This window comes from Canis aureus, chromosome 20 (assembly GCF_053574225.1).
Source record: "Canis aureus isolate CA01 chromosome 20, VMU_Caureus_v.1.0, whole genome shotgun sequence".
In the NCBI taxonomy this organism is placed as follows: Eukaryota; Metazoa; Chordata; class Mammalia; order Carnivora; family Canidae; genus Canis; species Canis aureus.
Window position 1 is genome coordinate 59,366,174 of NC_135630.1, and position 19,721 is coordinate 59,385,894.

The window sequence follows — 19,721 nt, forward strand, 5'->3', positions numbered from 1 at the left end:
TGGAGAGGAAGTGTTTTGGACAGAGGGAGGAAAAGAATAGGTATTTAAACAGTGATTTGAAAGTGTATAAAAATTAGGTACTTGGATGATAGGGAATGTAAGGTCATTCCAGGCAGGAGGAACTGTGTGAGAGCAAAAGGCCCTGCTCTGATGGTTTTGTGTTGGTGTTCAGTGAACCCTGGGCAAGGGGGCCAGTATGATAGAGTGAATGAGGATTGGAGGATAGGACATGACGTCAGAGAAACAGGGCCAAATCACATAGGGCCTTGGGCAGTATTGTGAGACATTTGTTTTTCACTCTGGCTTCTGTTGAAAACCATTTTTGAAGATTTTGAGTCTAGGATTGTTATATGTGCTGACTTGGACTTTAAAGGGATCACTGTGCCAGTGTTGAAAATAGACTCTACGGGAATTGAGTAGAAGGGAAACTAGTTCAGAGGTAACCTTCAGTAATCCAGGTGTAGTGAGGGAGCTTTCCATATTTGAAAGCCTGGGGTTTTGTTTATTTTTTAAAATTTAGGAGGCCTCATGGTAATGTTTAGAGCCTAATAAAGTAGCTCCAGGGTCTTTGCAATTTTTTTTTTATTTTGCTAAGTTTATTAATTTTCTAAGCGTATATAGAATTTTTTTTATAAATTTCAACGAAAATGTTCTCAGCTGTTATCCATGAAGTTATTAATATATTTTAAAGAGTAAAGAGTTAAAACAGTATCATTTGAACTCTAAAGATACACATGCTGAAGTTTTCAGGGAAAAGGGTATTGGTAGAAAACGATTAAGCTGAATTGATGAATGAAATAATGGCCAGATTTGTGATAAGCATAGTAAGATGGTAATGCTATTTATATTTGGACATACACTGTAAAGCTTTTAGCTTTACTATGTATATGAAAGTTTTTCTAATAAAACATTGGGAAAAGTTAATTCAGCTGAGACAGTTTGAACCGCATGTTGTGTATTCTCAAGAGTGTTTTTGGTAAATATTTTTGCTTTTGTTTGCAGAAACTACTTTCAGAACTCCATAAGCTATTTATGAGTAAGAATGAAACTTACGTGTTAAAATTGTGGCCTTTGTTTGTTAAACTTCTTGGGAAGGTAAGTCTACAGTTTATACCTGTGAGACCCTTTCATTTCTTATTCATGAATACCATATAGGAAGATGTAGCTACTCACCGAAGTTTGTTTGCAAACCCACAATAAGTACTTCTGCTTTTTCAGTCAGTTGTAAACCTATAGAGTAGCATAAATTTGAGTCCCACCAGCATGCAGGTTCCTAGCAGAGGTAGAGCAAGGTTATACTCTGCCTTTTTATTTGAACTCTCAATGTTTTTTTTTTTCTTTTTTTTTTTTTTTTTTTTATAATTTTTATTTATTTATGATGGTCACACAGAGAGAGGAGAGAGGCTGAGACACAGGCAGAGAGAGAAGCAGGCTCCATGCACCGGGAGCCCGACGTGGGATTCGATCCTGGGTCTCCAGGATCGTGCCCTGGGCCAAAGGCAGGCACCAAACCGCTGTGCCACCCAGGGATCCCTTTTTTTTTTTTTTTTTTAACGTATGTCCTTTTTGGGGAGCCTGGGTGGCTCTGTTTAAGCGTCTGCCTTCTCCGCTCTTGATCCCAGGGTGTATGGTCCTGGGATCCATCCTCGCATAGGGCCCTCTGTTCAGTGGAGAGCCTGCTTCTCCCTCTGCCCTTCCCTCTGCTTGTGAGTGCTCTCTCAAAATCTTAAAAAAACAAAAAAACAAAAAAAACCCCACATGTCCTTTTCATAATCTTAGTGACACATTTTCCACATTTTGTGGTTTACCTTGGTGAATTTAGTTTTAAATGGCCCCCAAGCTTAGTGCCAAAGTGTTGTCCATGGTTCCTAAGCACAGGAAGACTGTGATGTGCCCTGGGAGAGATTACACATATTATGTACACACTCTTCAGGCGTGAGGTACAGTGTTACTGGCTAAGAGTTCAGTGTTAGTGAATCAACAATACATATGGTATCTTTAAACAGAAATAAATAGGAAACAAGGTTAAGGTCATTTGGTTGACAGAAAAGTTCTCATAGGAACCTAACCTGCATCTTCCCTAGGAGCAGTGGCTCAGTACTTGTTCTGTGGTGGGCTTCACAGAACTTAACATTGATGGTTAGTGAGGATCAACTATATGTTTTGCCTTTAAGCCAGGTTGTTTGTTTGTTTCTTTTGAGGGGAAGGGATTTTTTTTTTTTTTTTTATTGTAGCGAATAAACATTTATCATACCATCGTACGTATACAGTTGAGTGCATTGAACACATACACAAGTTGTGTAAACATCACTATCTATACCCAGAACATTTTCTTTTTTTAAAGATTTTTTATTTATGTATTTATTCATGAGAGACCCAGAGAAAGAGGCAGAGACACAGGCAGAGGGAGAAGCAAGCTCCAGGCAGGGAGCCCGACATGGGACTTGATCCCAGGACTTCAGGATCACGCCCTGGGCTGAAGGCAGGTGCTCAACCACTGAGCCACCCAAGCGTCCCCCAGAACGTTTTCATCATCTCCCAACTTTATACATGTTAAACGATGACTCCTTCTACTGCCCTACCACCAACATCTGGTCGCTGCTGTTCTATTTGCTGTCTCTATATGTAATTTTTTCAAGTTCTATTCATGTAGTAGCAGGCATTTAATAAATTTCATTCTTAGGGCTGAATAATATTTTACTCTATAACATTTTTATTTAGATTACATTTTATTTACATTTTATTATAATTTGTTGGCAGACACTTGGCTTGTTTTTACATTTTGGCTACTGTGAATAATGCTGCCATAAACATTGATGTACAAATATATGTTGGATTCTCTGCTTTTCATTCTTTTGGATATATGTGTAAGAGTGGAATTGCTGGGTCATATAGTAGTACTGTGCTTAACTTTTTGAGACCCGGGGTCCCTTATGCCATTTCCATATGTTTTAATTTTATTTCACTTTTGAAGTAAATTTGGAAGGCAAGTGTAAGTTCTTTTAAATTTATTCTTTCAAAATTGATTTGGCTGTTTGGGGCTCTTGGCAATTCCATAAGGAATTTGAAGATGAGCTTTTTTGTGAAAAAGGCTGCTGGACTTGTAATAGAGATTTTGTTGAATCTGTAGATTGCTCTGTATAACACTAACATTTTAATGGTATTAAAACTTTGTACTTTAATGTGGAATGGCTTTCCATTTATTTAGGTCTATTTAAATGTTTTCTAGCTATATTTTGTAGCTTGTAGCGTAGAAGTCTTTTCTTTGGTTTGATTTATTCCTGAGTATTTAATTCTTTTCAGTGCTATTGTAAATGGAATTCCTTACCTAATTACCTTTTCAGATTGTTGCTGTTGTGTAGAACCACAGCTAGTTTTTGTGTCTTGATCTTGTATACTCTGTAACTGCTGAATTTATTTTACTAGCTTTAGTAGCTTTTTTATGAATTCTTTGATTTTCTTAGCAAGTTACTTTCTGTTTGTTTATGTGCTATTCAGTTTATATGTGATTTATAGCTACAATTGCTGTTTCATTTTTTTAATGTATGTGTTTCTTTGTGATGCGTTGTTTACTTGTCATTTGTCCTTTTTTCCTTTAACTTTTTCCTGTTTATTTCAGTGTATTTGGAAAAGCTATTTTTATTAGTTTCAAGGTTCAACATTTCTTATTTTATCTTAAATTTTAAATACTCTGATTTTTTTTTTCCCCCCCAAAGGGACACCATTTTTTTGATACTATGTTGGTAAGATTTGGGATTTCTCTTACCTTCCTAATTTTCTCTAATGTTTATCCGTTATCTAATTGATGGAGGATTAGATTCTGTGATCTTGAGTTTTGAATGTGCATATATAGGATTCAGGACATTTTAAACGTTAAAATTTTAAGATTTTACATAGCTAATAATGACTTAGATAAATGAATAATAATAATATCTACATATTGTTTTAGGTAGATAAATAACTTTGTAATGATTTTTCATTTTTAGACCTTGCATCGAAGTGGGAGTTTCATTAATTCTCTGTTACAGCTGGAAGAACTAGGATTTCGTAGTGGGGCACCCATGATTAAAAAAATAGCTTTTATTGCTTGGAAGAGTCTAATAGATAATTTTGCTTTGAATCCAGGTAAGTAATATTTTAAAATTGACTTTTTTTTTTTTTTAAATGAATTTTACTCAAGTGAGATGAACAAGGCCTTTTTGATTTCTTTTTTTTTTTTTTTTTCCTTTTCGATTTCTTGGAGTCTATATTGAAACTTAACCTTTTGAAAATTTTTTTTTTTTTTTTAAGAAAATAAGCTTGTAGCTAAATAGAATTTAAAAGCTTAGGCATTATTGAAAAATCACAGATACAAAATTTGTTTTAAGCTATTTCAAAAACTGAACAAAGTGACAGATAGCATTTGTGACTTTCTTAGTATGTTCCAACACTTAGTTGAGCACTTCAGGTACCTCTAATTTGATCATACTTAGTATCTCCAGTCTATTATGATGATCACTCTTTTAGAGAGAGTAAATAGTTTATCAAAGGTCACATAAGCCAATAGATGATAGGAAACCATTTTGATTGCTGTGAAACATGATCAATAAACTTTTTTCTTTCAGTACCTTTCAAACGTGCCTAATGGTGGGTTATTAATATATACAAGTGATTCCTTTTGGTTTACCTTAGCTCCTATTGTCTAGTGGAGGTGTTTGATACACAGTTGACCTTTGAGCAGTGGGAAGGTTGGGGATACCAACATCCCACTGCGTGTAACTTTTCACTTTCCCTCAAATTTAACTGCAAATAGCCTGCTGTTGACTATAGAAGCCTTACCAATAACATAAATAGTCCATTAACCCGTATCTTGTCTGCTATGTGTATTACATGCTCTAATCTTTACAATAAAGTAAGCTAGAGCAAAGAAATGACAAGAAAATCATAAGAGAAAATACATTTGTAGTACTGTACTGTAAAAAGAAAAAAAAGTCTGTGTATAAGTGGACCCATGCAATTCAAACCCTTGTTCAGAGGTCACCTATATATATGAGAATGAGTATATAGCCCAAGAATAGGTCAGTAGGAGTACCTACTTAATCAGGTAGTTAATCTTTTTTTTTTTATTTTTTTTTTAAATTTTTTTTTTTTAATTTTTATTTATTTATGATAGAGAGAGAGAGGCAGAGACACAGGCAGAGGGAGAAGCAGGCTCCATGCACTGGGAGCCCGATGTGGGATTCGATCCCGGGTCTCCAGGATCGCGCCCTGGGCCAAAGGCAGGCGCCAAACAGCTGCGCCACCCAGGGATCCCTAGGTAGTTAATCTTAAATATAATCAATATTGTATGTTTATAGATCAGCTAAATGATACTGGTTTCATCGTATATTTTTCTCTGCCAAAGACCATTAATAATCCTTTCTCTTCCTCGTTTTGTTGTTTTCTGTAAGGTGATTATTTTTGTTAACTGTAATTTTATTAAAAATATTGGTAAAAGTATGTTGCCAGGCAGAAATTTTAATTGCAAATGTTACCTTTTTGTTCTTTATGAACTGGTAATGTAAGTTACTGTTCTAGGCTAATCTGTTGCAATTATGTATGGTTGAGTGTTAAAGCATAAAATAGACATAAGAAGACTTAAGATAAATAAAACGTTAATTCATTTGAAATAAGTCCAGAGCTCGAGTCCATCCCTAGTATTACGGATCCAGGAAATCTTAGGGAATCAGATGCCCGTCTTTTCTGTTCGGTCATCTTCAGTCTACTTGGTTGTAGATTATGGGAAGGGGAGAAGGCAAAAGAGCAAAAATTAACTTCTCAGCTGAGCCATGTATCTCTGGAGCCTTCTAGAGATTCCATATACAGTTGCTCTTAAATCTCATTGGGTAGAATGGCTGAATGGGAGACTAGATAAAGAAATAAAAAATTGGGTGTTCTGATTGAATCAGGTCTTGTATCTAAAAATGAATGGCGATTGGCAATTTCTGCTATAGGGATATTATTGTGGAGCTCCTCTCATAAGTAGAATACAAGTTAAGGATTTGAGAATTTGTTCCCATAGTGATTTGACCTTATTTTCTTTATAGAAATATTAATTGTGAAAGTCAAATGGTCAAATAGCTGTCAGAAACATGAATGCCATCCCATCAGATATGTGGCTTGACACGTTTCAAGATCCTATTTAAGTCCTTTTGATAAGTTACTTGAGCACAGAAGTCTTGTCTTATGTACCCGAGTTGTTGAACTCACATGGGACATTGGGCTGGACAGTTGTTGTGGAGGACTGCCCTGTGTGTTCAAGGTCCATCTAGCAGGATCCTTGGATGTGTAACCTAGTAGACCAGCAGCATCTTCCGTTCTCCTGCCTTCCGGGTCTAACAACCAGAGATACTGTAGACGTTGCCAAATGTCCCTTGGTAGGAAAATCGTCCTTGGCACACACAATATCTAATACACATTACTTTTTTTTTTCTTTTCCTCTCATTTCTTTGGCCTAATTGTATGTAGTCTAGTTGCAGTAGACTCTGTCCAAGTGAAATTTTGAGGTCTAACAAGCTGGTGATAAAATTTTTTAATTCATTCTCTTGCAATGATAAAGGAGACTTGTTCCTGAAATTTAGTCTTTAGCTCTCACATGTTTTAACCCATGTGCTTATTTTAAGAAATACTATGCAGTGCAAAAAGACTCAAGTTGTTAATGCAGCCTTTGAGTTCCATCCATGTGAGAACAGAAACTCTAGCACTAACAAAACTAGAAGTCTGGTGGTATCTACTGATGAGACTTGGACCTCATCTTCCTGCCAATTTTGAACAGGTAATAAAAGTGTTGACTAAAATGTGTGGTGTGTCTTAATGCATTCTTAAATTCTTAACAATCTAATCTTTCAGTGTTAAGTTTGCTGTATTAGCAGACCACACTATATATATAACAGATCATTTTTTCCTAACACAGAACTTGGGTTTAGTTTCCTCAGAAAATACTCTGCAGTTGTGTGAAATGGAGCCTCTAAAGCTTTCTCAACCAACAATCACTCAAATATCTATTCTTATTCTAAAGCCATTTTGAGAATTTTTTAAAAGAAATTTCAAAGGGTTTAGAATGTAATTGAGAATAAAATCAGTATTACTGAAATAGGAATCAAGTTCTACACTGGGTTGATAAGTTGGATATCTTTTGTATCTCCTATTTCTAGGCCACCTAATAGTAACAAATCATTTGATCCCAGCATAGCTTTTTAGTATTATAAATGATTTTACACATTTTTTTTAGGTTTTGATATCCTTGCTGGCATTTAGATATAAGACTTATTAATCTTAAGTATACTGTCCTCGTTTTGCAGTTAGTCCCATCCTTGGTTTCTGTGTTTTTGTATAATAAGTAAAAAAAGATGGCTCTGATAACTTCTTTTATCTTCTTCATTTCTTTATTGTTTATCTGGGATTTTGAAGTGTATCTTACTTTTTAAATCTGTAGTACTTCTGGTCTATACGTAATTGCATGGTAGTGAATATGTTATTGGAAATTGGGTTTATAATAAAATTATGTTTTTTGGCAAATTTTTAGACTTGTAATCATTACATTTAGTGTGTTAAGGCTTTTCAGCTTGACAGCATGAATTAATTGGAATTGGACACTAATGATAATATGTAATGGGAACATAATTATTCCAAGTTCTACCATTATGAAGTCCTAAGTAGCCTAATCTTACCCAGTTGTCCCACACATTCATCGGTATAATTTATGCATTGGCTAGATTTGATTGGTACTGGAATGATTAGAAACAAGTTTGAAGTTGTCTCAGTTCAAATTTTTTTATGGTGCATTTTTTAAAAGTTTAAAATGAGTGTACCGATAGCATTAAAACTCAGGCATTATTTAGGTGTCTGATCTCCCATCTGGAATTTAGAGCTGAAATTTATAGATAGTACCCATTTATTGGGCAAATAAAGTTGTAATAAAAATTTTTACTTTTTCAATTTTAGTTTTTAGCCAGTGCATCCAAACAGCTAGGACTCAGCATATCAAAAGAATTCAGATTACTTCTTAAATTTAACTGTAATCATGCAAGACTTTAAAAATATATGGCAATTAGGTAGTTTAGAGATAGTTTCCCTTTTTTTGCTTTTAACCCCAATAGGTGTGCGTGCCTCTGATTCAAAGTACAATAAGCATCGATTCTAATGCTTCAGCTCAAGGCAGTTCGTCTCGTGTAGCTGCTTCTCCAGGTTTAAGTCCTATGACTCCTATACACAAAGGTAAGAGGTAGACATAGTTGGGGTTTTTTCTTTTCTTTTTTTTCTTAAGATTTTATTTATTCATGAGAGACACAAAGAGGGAAAGACAAAGGGAGAAGCAGCCTTCTGTGGGGAGCCTGATATGGGACTTGATCCCAGGACCCCGGAATCACCCCCTGAGCCGAAGGCAGACGCTCAACTACTGAGCCATCCAGGTGCCCCTCTTTTTTATTTTCAAAAAGGACTTGAATGAAGCCTTTACTCAGTTATTCACATAAAATGAAGGACTTTATAATTTTGACTCCTAATCACAAAGTTTGTTCTGTACTAATTATTTTCTTACGTGTTGCTGTTGTAATTGCATTGTTGTAATTGGGAAAAGATCAACGTTTTTCCACTATACATGGGAGATGTGTATTACAGTGACTCTTGTATTTGTTTCAGAACCAGAATCTTACAGCTTATATTAAAAACAGATTTTAACAGATGTTTAAAAAAAAAAAATTGGCCTAGGGGTTGCCTGGATGGCCCAGTTGATTAAGTGTTGACTCTTGATTTCTGCTCTGGTCATGTTCTCAGGATCATGCGATTTAGCCCCAAGTTGGGCTCCACACAATGTCTGCTTGAGATTCTCTCCCTGTACCCCGCCCCCAACAAACAAATTAAAAAAAAAAAACCTTTTTTTTTAAAGTGGCTTAGTGTGTGTGCGTGTATATACATATATATATGTATATCATGTTCTTCATTGAAAGAATATGATTTGCTATTTATGTTAGCTCTTCTAGTCAGATTTTTATATTTAAGTGGCAGGAATGCCTCCATAATTTTCAAAGTATAGATTAATGCTTCATAATTGTATGCATTTAAATGATGTATAACACTAATCTTGTTCTTCACCTAGTAAGATAATTAGGAACTCTGTTGTGGGCTTTAAGCAAAAATTCAACTTTCATTTGAGAGAACCTTTTTATTTATAAAGATACGTTTCATTGAAATGAAGTCAACAATATATTCATTTGGGTAGGTAATTTAAGCAACTATAACTTTTTTTTTTTTTTTTTTTTAAGGTGCTTCCCCATTTGGAACTACTGTAACTCCCCGGATGAATTTAAGTTCAAATTTAGGTGGAATGGCCACAATCCCCTCTATTCAACTTTTGGGACTTGAAATGCTGCTTCATTTTTTGTTGGGTCCAGAAGTCTTGAGTTTTGCTAAGCAAAACAAACTCGTACTGAGTTTAGGTATTTATGTATGTATGTATGTATTTTTTTAAAACCGTTCAGAGCATGGTTCTTTAAGGCGGGAAGATGTTTATTTTCCCCAAAGCCAAAATATTCTGTAATCATGTATGAAATAAGTCTAAATCTTTTTAATAGAAAACACATGTCAGACCACCTAAAATTTTATATTACGATGTTTATTTCATAAAACTTTGGTTTGGCATAATTGTTTTTTTCTCTTTTTTATATTTTAGAGCCGCTTGAACATCCGTTAATCAGCAGCTCTTCTTTTTTTTCCAAACATGCAAATACACTTATCACTGCTGTTCATGATAGCTTTGTTGCGGTTGGAAAAGATGCTTCTGGTAAATATTTAAGAGAAGATTTTTTTATTTGTTTAATCCTGTGTTTACAAAGAAAGTAAAATAACAAATATTTATATAGTGCCATATTTTGGCCAAATTGCGCTCCAAGAACTTTACATATAAATCCTCACAGTAACCTTCTCTTTTAGTCCAATTCTCAGCTGAGGAAATTGTGTTATGTAGAGGAGTAAATAACGTCACGTGGTAAGTGGTGGAGCTGTGATTCAGACTTGGGCTCTATGGCCCCAGTATCTACACTTAAACTCCTCCTGTGTGTGATAGTCTATCAGATTTTCTTTTAAGATTTTATTTATTTATCATGAGAGAGATAGAGAGGCAGAGGGAGAAGCAGGCTTCCTGCAGGGAGCCCTACATGGGACTCGATCCTGGGTCTCCAGGACCACGCCCTGGGCTGAAGGCGGTGCTAAACCGCTGAGCCACCCGGGCTGCCCCAGAGGTTTTTTTTTTTTTTTTTTTTTTAAGATTTATTTTATTCATGAGAGAGACAGAGACATAGGCATAGAGAGAAGCAGGCTCCATGCAGGGAGCCGGGTATGGGACTCGATCCCGAGATCAGGCTCTAAGCCAAAGGCAGACACTTGACTGCTGAGCCACCTGGGCGTCCTGATGGTCTATCAGATATTAAGATGAAATTTCAAAAGTGAAATAGTTAGCTATTTAACTGGCTGGGAGATTTCTTTCTAGGATGTTTCAGGTGTTCTTTTGAAATTTCGATTTTTTTTTCCTTGTCTCAGAAGCAAAAGGTGTTCAGTAAAGAAAATGCAGATAATAGAAAAAAAGAGAAAATAATCACTGTTAATTAAGTTACATGACCCAGTATTGATGAGTTTGCAGAAATAATTCTTTGTTGTGATAGTGTTTCATAAACTGATTATAAGGTTGAATATTATAAGAAGTATATTCTAAGTATTGCTCAACTTATTTATTTGGTGTAAGGATAAAAAGGTGAGCTTTTATAGTCCTATCTACTGTATTCTAAAGTTTGTTTTGTTTGGCAGATGTAGTTGTCAATGCTATTTGGAAGGAGCTGATAAGCTTGATGAAGTCAGTTATTGAATCAGGTAACTACTATAACTGATCAAATGATTTTTATAGCACTAAATTTTTGTTTGGCTTTTGTAAATACTATTTTTTAGAGTGTATTTTTGAAGTGTATAGGTTCTAGACTTTCATCTTATTTTAAAGAATTATTTATTCATGAGAGAAGGGAGGGAGACAGGAAGGAGGATCCCTATGGGATCAGGGAGCCTGATGTGAGACTTACTTCCAGGACCGTGGGATTATGACTGGAGCTGAAGGCAGGTGGTTAACCGATTGAGCCACCCATGTGCCCCGGACTTTACTTTTAAATAAAGCTGTTTGATATATTTTTTAAAAATCAATGTTTCATAGCTAAGCATATGTTATTCCCAAAAATACTATATTTTTTCCCATAAAAATACTTGCATATTTAGAACTACATTCTTCCTTTTGCTTTTTGATAGGTAACAAAAAAGAGAGACCAGGTTCTGAAGTTTTGACCCTCTTATTAAAATCTTTAGAAAGCATAGTGAAGTCAGAAGTATTTCCTGTATCAAAAACACTGGTAAGTATAATTATGTGCTAGAACTCAAAAGTCATACTCTGAAATAGAATTTTTTATTGAAGATACTTACATAGACCAGGTTTTTTTTTTCCTTAAGATTAAAAATTTTTTTAGAGAAATCTTTGCATACAAGTGAGAGAAATAAGAGAGGGGGAGGAGTGGGAAAGAATCTCCAGCAGACTGCACTGAGTGTGAATCCCCAGGAAGGTCTTGAGCTTATGACCTGAGTTGATACCAAGAGTTGGATCCTTAACCATTTGAGCCACCCAGGTGTCTCCTGACCGAGTTTTAAAAAGACATTTTATATCAATATTTATCAGTAATTTAGCCCTGTAATAAATGTTATTCTATTGACTCCAGTCATTGGAAACCTCAATAAAGTAAATGAGTATACTGGTGATACAAAAATCTTCCAGTGTCATAAGAATGAGCCATACATAGGAAACGGGGTAAAGGACATGAAACTTGAACTGAGGAAACTCAGGTGAACACTAATTTTATAAGATTGCTGAGCTCCACTAATTGTTACTTTGTACTTTTAAGAAAATACCTGGTAATCTTGGGGAACTTAGGCAATTTAAGTTACCTCTGTTTAACTGAGGTAATGTCTTTGACGTTAAACACCATTTTTATCCTATATAGTAGAGAAGGAAAAAACAAACTGGGTGTACTTTTTATAATAGTATCCCAAGATACCCGCAGATGGAGTAAAGTGTACCCTACTTAAATTCCTTCTGGGTCTTCCAGAAGGTAGTAGATCATAGTGGTTAACAGCACGGGCTCTGGAGCAGTGTAGGTTGACTCTCCCTGCCCATTTATTAGCTGAGTAATCTTGCTCAGTTTTTCTACTCTTCCCTTTTGTGAAGGAAATACAGTAATAGCTTTATAAGTAATGTATGCAGAACATGATGGGTCAGGAACAAAATAAATGAGTCTACAAATGCTGTTTAGTATTATGATCATTAGTGTCTGATTCAAGTGAGAGAGTCAAACAAAGCACATTTTAACTAACACAACCCTTTATGTGAAGTCATTATGTCACTTGTTATGTAGTTCAGATTAATAGCAGTATAATAATAATTATGAGTGGCAGTTTGATAGGCCCTGTCATATTTGAGAGATGTGTCTTCAGACCCAGCTTCCAGTTAATAGTCTTGAAATACTTGCTTCTGGCACTAGTGGATACATAATTCATTACAGAAGATCTTTTTTTGTGGCATTAAAAAAAGGCCTCAAGGGCTATTAATAGAAAAATGTTTTGATGAATAAACTATGCACATTCATGTAGCAGTTAAGAATGCCTATATGTATATATATATATATTTTTTTTTTTTTTAAGATTTTATTTATTCACGAGAGACAGAAAGAGAGAGGCAGAGGGGGAAGCAGGTTCCATGCAGGAGCCTGATATGGGACTCGATCCTGGGAGTCCAGGACCACACCCTGGGCAGAGGGCAGACGTTTAACCGCTGAGCCACCCAGGCGTCCCAAGAATGCCTATGTATATATATTGATGTGAAAATTCTAACAGATAAAGGTTTATTGCAGAGCATCTCACAGTATGTTATTAATGGTATAAAAGAATATATATGAGATAGTCTGGGAAGTTTGGTTTCACTGTGTATTTAAATATATGGAAATTTAGAAAGTCTAGAAAAATAAACTTCACAAACTCATAGTATTGATATTTTCCCTGGAGATAAAGGAGGACTTTGTCATTTTATTTTTTGTTTCTATATTTGAACTTTTAAAACTAATGTAAATACATACATTAATATATAAACATTGTATTCGAACTTCTTGCACTGAGAATCTGTTATATTAATGAACATTACTTAACAGTAAACTATTAAATGAAAAATATAGTTAACAGTACTGGATTTTTACTAAGCGAAATATTTATGTGGCTAATTTGCAACACAACTTTTTATCTCTCTTAGGTCCTCATGGAAATTACAATTAAAGGACTGCCCCAGAAAGTATTAGGTTCACCAGCATATCAGGTTTCTAATATGGATATTCTTAATGCAAGTATCTTAAGTGCAGTGATGCAATTAAATTAGCCAAAAGATTAAATTCCATGATAGTTTTTTTTCCTTAAAATTGTAAAACTTAGATTAAAAGTTTGAGAGAATTTGGTTTGGGTTTGCTGATTATGTTAGAGGAAAAACTGATAAAGTAATAGATTAATGTAAAAAATTAAATATGGCACTATTAATGGAACTATTTTCTGATTTACACAAAAAGTCATAGAAATAAAGTTTTTATTTGCTTATACATAGTAATTAGTGGTTGCTATTTTAAAATTTGGAAGCATAATAATAGTGGCTTTAATTATGGTGAAATAAACTTAATATCTATAGGATGTTAGGTATTTATTGGTACAACAAGTTTTAACTTCATGTTCTTTTTATATCTGGAATATACCATTCCTCCATTTTTCATGTAGATGTAATAGCTGTTAATAAAAAGCTTTTCTTTTTTTTTTTTTTTTTTTTAATAAAAAGCTTTTCATCATTAATATACAGCTATCAATATAATGATTTTTGTTTGCAGTTTAGAAATATTTTTGCTACTGTTGTATCCTATCCTAAGTAATATTAAAAGTTAAGTTTCTTTAGCTTAAAATTAAAATTAGCTTTACATAATTGTAGAAAACAAGTGTAACAAGGTTATACTTATAACAAGAAGATTGACTGTAATCTCCCATCTTTCTTCAGGGAACTCCTGCTTTGTTCTTAATTCGGTTAATTTTCAACAATAATCTGCTGGAATATGGTGTAGAAGATGAGAGGTAATTGAAACTAGTCTTTTTATTTATCTTGGAAAGGTCGTTATTTGATGAATGAGATTCTTTTTTGAGTTTATATGCTATATCATCTTTTTAAATTAAATCAAAGTGAGGCTTGGAATTTATCATTTCTTGTTTCGTTGTCAGTTGTTTTTAGGATTTTGTAGTAGCGTAACATATATTCTGGCAAAAAGCACTAGTTAATGCATGGCTCGAAATTTTTTCTTCAGGTTTTTTCTCAATCTGGAAACACTTGTAGTCTGTGTCCTTTCTGGTCCAACTTCACCATTAGCTTTCAGTGACTCTGTTTTGAATGTTATTAACCAAAACGCAAAGCTGTTGGAAAACAAGGAGCATCTCTGGAGAATGTGGAGTATTATAGTTACTCCATTAATCGAATTGATTAATCAGGTATGTCGTAAGTGCTGCATGTTTCCGTTAAAGCTTAAGAAATATTTTCCTTTTTTTCTTGTTGGAACAGCACATGGAGCAATAAATAGAAGTTTGAATTTGAATAGAAAAAATGTGAAGTATTTTTTTCTGTGGGATTCCTATTCTTTATATTAGTTGACTTCTTTTCGTTGCATTTCTGCCTTACTTGAGAAAATATAACTTAATGGGAACACATGAGCTCCCTTTTCTCCAGTAGTGATTATAAAGCCAGAACTCAGATATGTTGTTACATTTAACTTCTCATATTTGTATTTTGAGTTCTTTTCAGTATTTTACTATGAGGAATAATAATGGTCATCTTGACTAGATTGTATATTCTTAAGATTTCCATGGGCAAGTCAGTTGGTGAATACCTCAAAGCCATATGGTAGTCCCTAAACTGTAATCTGTTGAGTTGACTAATCCTTGCGTATAAATATTTAATAAACTGACATTTTTTGGCAGCGTGTGGAGCTCACCTTTTTTGTCAGAATTAATGAATGGTTCATCAGCTGCTTTATCAGTCTTTAAATGGAAGTATTTTCTGGGAAATACTTCACTGTAATTCTCAAATGAAACGAATACTCCAGAGTTTATTAATGATAGTGTAGTCAGTTATTTTCACTACTAAGTTCAGTTACATCATTTAGACATTCTTCTGAAAGAAAAAAGTTTACAATCCTACTTTCCTACTGTTTGAAGGATAGCAGAGGTTTATAAGTCCTTGCTTGAATCCTAACTTCTGTGTATAGTAAAGGATTTTGGAGTTCCCTCTAGGAGTCTTTTTTAGGACTTAAACACCATGCATTGTTTCTCAGGGTTGCTATAACAGGTTATCACAAGCTGGAGGCTTAAAACAACAAGGATTTATTTTCTTGTATCTTTGGAACCCAGAAATCTAAAATCTGTGTATTGGCAGGCCTGGTTTCTTGTGGACCTTGAAGCAAGAATTCTTGCTTACCTTCCTTTTGTTCTGGCAATTCTTGATTGTTCCTAGGATTATAGACACAGTCTCCCTCCATCTTCCATGGTATTCTTACCTCTATTTTGTCTATCCAAATTCCATTTTTCTTACAAGAACACCAATTATTGGATTAGGGCCCATCCTAATCCAGGATGCCTTTATTTTAACCTGATTACGTCTGCAAAGTCCCTGTTTCCAAATAAGGTCATATTCACAATTATAGGAGTTAAGAATTTACCACCTCTTGAACATCTCTGTACTGGGGGACATATTCTATCTCACTATAAATAATAAATACTACATAGGATTAGAATTAGATGGTAATTTGTCTAACTTCATTTTCTTCTTGTTTCAGACCAATGAAGTGAATCAAGGTGATGCCTTAGAACATAATTTTAGTGCCATATATGGTGCATTGACATTACCAATACACCATATTTTTTCAGTACAGAAATTTCCAGTGGTAAGGCAATAGCAAATTTTTTACCTAAGGAATTTACTTTTTTTTTTTAGAAAATGCTCTTTCACCCTTTATAATGAATTCCTACAGTAATTTTTCCTGCAATGAGAGTTCCTTTGACTTAATCAGTTTAGGGTAAAGAAAAATTTTGAAGGAAGAGAGAAATTCCTCTTGACCTTTGATAATTGCTGGTATTGTGGCATTATTACAGTTCAAATAGAATTCTGTGGGGGAGGTAAATTTACTATATGCTAGTCTCTTCTGTGACACCTTAAATGTTCCAGTGGTTTTTTAGTATACATTCTGTTAGGTGTTTGATATGTAGATATACAGTTTTAAATTTTCTTTTATATTGTTACTTTTAGGCCACCATGAAGACCTTACTTAAAACTTGGTCAGAATTATATAGAGCATTTGCCCGCTGTGCTGCTTTGGTGGCAACTGCAGAAGAGAATTTGTGTTGTGAGGAACTTTGTTCCAAGATGATGTCCAGTTTAGAAGATTCAGGCTTTTCAGTGAGTTTATCCCAGTACTGACCTTGGTTATTTTTAAAGAATACTTTTCAAATAAACTGAGATGTCTGTGAACTGTCATTTACAATGCTTTTAGTTTATAAGTGACTAATCTAAAGCAAGTGTGACAAAACAGTTTGGTGTCTTTGGTCTACATGACTGAGGTCCATGTTTCAGGACCCTTAACAGTGGTGGTACATTTTTACTACTATGTTGCATACCTTCAGTGCCTATGCTATTCTAGATTAACAATATGAGGATCTTGGGCAACCCGGGTGGCTCAGCGGTTTAGCACTGCCTTCAGCCCAGGGCCTGGTCCTGGAGACCTGGGATCGAGTCCCACGTCAGGCTCCCTGCATGGAGCCTACTTCTCCCTCTGCCTGTGTCTCTGCCTTTCTCTCTGTCTCTCTCTGTCTCTCATGAATAAATAAATAAAATCTTAAAAACAAACAATATGAGGATCTTATCCTAGAGCCAACTTTCTCATAGCTGCCTCTTAGATCTTTTTTTTTTTTTTTTAAGATTTATTTATTTATTCATGATAGACACAGAGAGAGAGAGAGAGAGAGAGAGAGCGAGCAAGGCAGAGACACAGGCAGAGGGAGAAGCAGGCTCCATACCGGGAGCCTGAAGCGGGACTCGATCCTGGGTCTCCAGGATCGCGCCCTGGGCCAAAGGCAGGCGTCAAATCACTGAGCCACCCAGGGATCCCCTACCTCTTAGATCTTTAAAGGCAATCCTTTGGAAGTTTGTAGACTTAAAAAAAAGTAGGTCCATGTATTTAACCTGGGGGTTGGGGGGCGAAATTGCCCCTGCCAGCTCTTTTTCTCTTGGATAAGTCTCCTAAAGATCACGGCCCCTCCAGCACTTGTTTGGAGATTCGTTCTAAATATCTTTCCCTTGTACTCGAGGCATTTCTCAAACTGCTGTATCTGTGCTAGATCTCAGTGATGTTGTTTGTTATGCTGTCCCTTTAAGTGTGGGGACTCAGTTTCTGCTGGCAGTCCCAGCCCAGCCAGCTGATTTTTTTAAAGTTCTAGGTGTTGAGCCCCACTGATTTTAAGAACTCTCAAAATAAGGGACCCCCTGGGTGGCTCAGTGGTGGAGCGGCTGCATTCGGCTCAGGCTGTGATCTCAGGGTCCTGGGATTGAGTCCCACATCGGGCTCCCTGCACGGAGCCTGCTTCTCCCTCTGCCTGTGTCTCTGCCTCTCTCTCTGTGTCTCTCATGAATAAATAAAATCTTAAAAAGAAAACAAAAATCTCTCAAAATAAGCCCTTCAGATTTTCAAAGCCGAATGTTAGGGTGATTTATCTTTGTGGTGCCTGGGCTGGGGTCTGCTCCGCTTCCTTCCCTGTGTCTGCAATGGCCTCCCTACTGGGGATGTTGGGTGAGTCCGGTTGGTTCCCACCTGCATCTCTACCCTTCCTACTTTGTCCATGTGGCCTCTTCTCTACCTTGAGCCACAAGAAAGTATGTTCTGCCGGTTTCTGTGTCATTTTCTGGGTTGACATGCTGTGGGTGTGATCTTAGGTGTATTTGCGGGATGAGGTGAGTTTAGGATCCTCCAGTGTGCTATCTTCACCTACCAGCTGTTTCTGAGAGCCTTCATAAAGTGTCTCCCTGATTGTGAATTTGATGTATTTGAAAATGTTTATTACGTTTTAATGCTACACCGTCATACTTAATGTTTGTAACTTTATATCTTCATGGTAATTATTCTCTACTGCCTTTTGCATTTTACCAACCTGATATTAATTAATATTAATATGCTCACACCTTTTTGAGAATTTATCTTTTTTTAAAAAAAACTTCCTGAGAAATTTAGCAAAATGCGTTTAACAGTACAATTTGACAAATTATCAAATACTTCTGTAGACCTCACCAAGGTCCGTTATTAGAGCACTGTTAGCATCTCAGATGCTCCCCTATCCGTTTTGAATCTATGCCCTTCTCTCTCTGAAGAGTAGGTTACTGTCCTAATGTTTTTGAAAACTTGTTTCATTAAAATATTTTTACTATACACCCACACTTATATTTGTTTAGTATTCTTCTTTATTAAATTTTAAAGTCCTACTGTGTGTCTTTTGGGCATAGTGTTTTAGTTGGAAGGTTCATCCATGTTGTATTTCACTAAGTTCATTGACTGTAATTAGTATATATTTTTCCATTGTACAGATTCAGGATTTTCTTGGTAGATATTTCTCAATCTATTTTAACTTTTCTGTGTCTTGTAGCATATAAGGAAGTATGGGAGTCTTTAGTAAACGTATTTGATCTATTAAGTAAGAAGTGTTTTAATTCTTAGCTTCTTTCAGATGCTACTTTTAAAACTTTCTATTCATCTGTCAAATGTGAAGACTTAATATCCATTCTACTTCAGCAAGCAAAGATCCCAAGAATTTTAAATTTACCACCTTTCAGGTTTCGTTGAAAATCTAAAACTTGGAAAATAAATAGGTTTTCAAAGTTTGAGAGTATTTTGTTGCTCAGCTTATTTTCCTGTATCCTATTATTTTCCCTTGTTTTGCTTCAGTGTATTCTGTTCTTCAATTAAAAAAGCCACTTTTCAACAATCATGTATGACTGATGCCTCCTTGTTCAGTACATAATCAATTGATTAGTTAGGAATTTTAGATTCCAGAGAATTTATATCACAGTTTTGAATAATTAATTATAGCTCATTTTTTTGCAAATGCATAGTTTGAGAGAAATTTTTTTTCTTTCATTTTCTATAAAATAAGTTTTTTCTAATCTTTGGAATATAGACATTTCACCAGGGTGTCTCTGGGGGCATCTTTTTAAATTACTCTTTTCAGTCCTTGATATAGACCCTTTTGGTATAAAGAGCTGTGCCTTCCTCTCAGGAAAATTGCCTTGCTTTAATTGTGTGCTTCTTGTCCCTTCTGTTTTTGAGTACCATTTTAGGTGGTTTTAGATCTTTCGAGTAAGGGATCTTCTGTATCCCTTACTTTTTTTTATCTCTACACCTGTTTGTGACTTGTTTTAGTACTGCTTTCTAGGAGCTTGGTATTTCTAACTTCATCTGCAGTTTTTTTTTTTTTTTTAATTTTTTTATTTATTTATGATAGTCACAGAGAGAGAGAGAGCGAGGCAGAGACACAGGCAGAGGGAGGGAGAAGCAGGCTCCATGCAC

At 35.2% G+C, this 19,721-nt stretch overlaps 1 protein-coding gene across 7 annotated transcripts in view; it reads left to right on the forward strand.

Annotated features, from left to right (window-relative positions):
• The window catches only part of RIF1 (replication timing regulatory factor 1), a 49,234-nt gene that overhangs the window by 8,164 nt on the left and 21,349 nt on the right, over positions 1-19,721 (forward strand). For 6 of the 7 annotated variants that reach the window (XM_077861693.1, XM_077861696.1, XM_077861694.1 and 3 more), the window contains 13 exons: positions 1,003-1,095; positions 3,987-4,125; positions 6,642-6,793; positions 8,118-8,235; positions 9,282-9,455; positions 9,689-9,799; positions 10,819-10,881; positions 11,305-11,405; positions 13,346-13,432; positions 14,126-14,199; positions 14,427-14,607; positions 15,948-16,055; positions 16,418-16,567. In XM_077861693.1, the coding sequence (XP_077717819.1) occupies positions 1,003-1,095; positions 3,987-4,125; positions 6,642-6,793; positions 8,118-8,235; positions 9,282-9,455; positions 9,689-9,799; positions 10,819-10,881; positions 11,305-11,405; positions 13,346-13,432; positions 14,126-14,199; positions 14,427-14,607; positions 15,948-16,055; positions 16,418-16,567 (1,551 nt within the window). The remainder of the gene's footprint in view (positions 1-1,002; positions 1,096-3,986; positions 4,126-6,641; positions 6,794-8,117; positions 8,236-9,281; positions 9,456-9,688; positions 9,800-10,818; positions 10,882-11,304; positions 11,406-13,345; positions 13,433-14,125; positions 14,200-14,426; positions 14,608-15,947; positions 16,056-16,417; positions 16,568-19,721) is intronic. The other variant, XM_077861695.1, reaches the window with a different exon arrangement.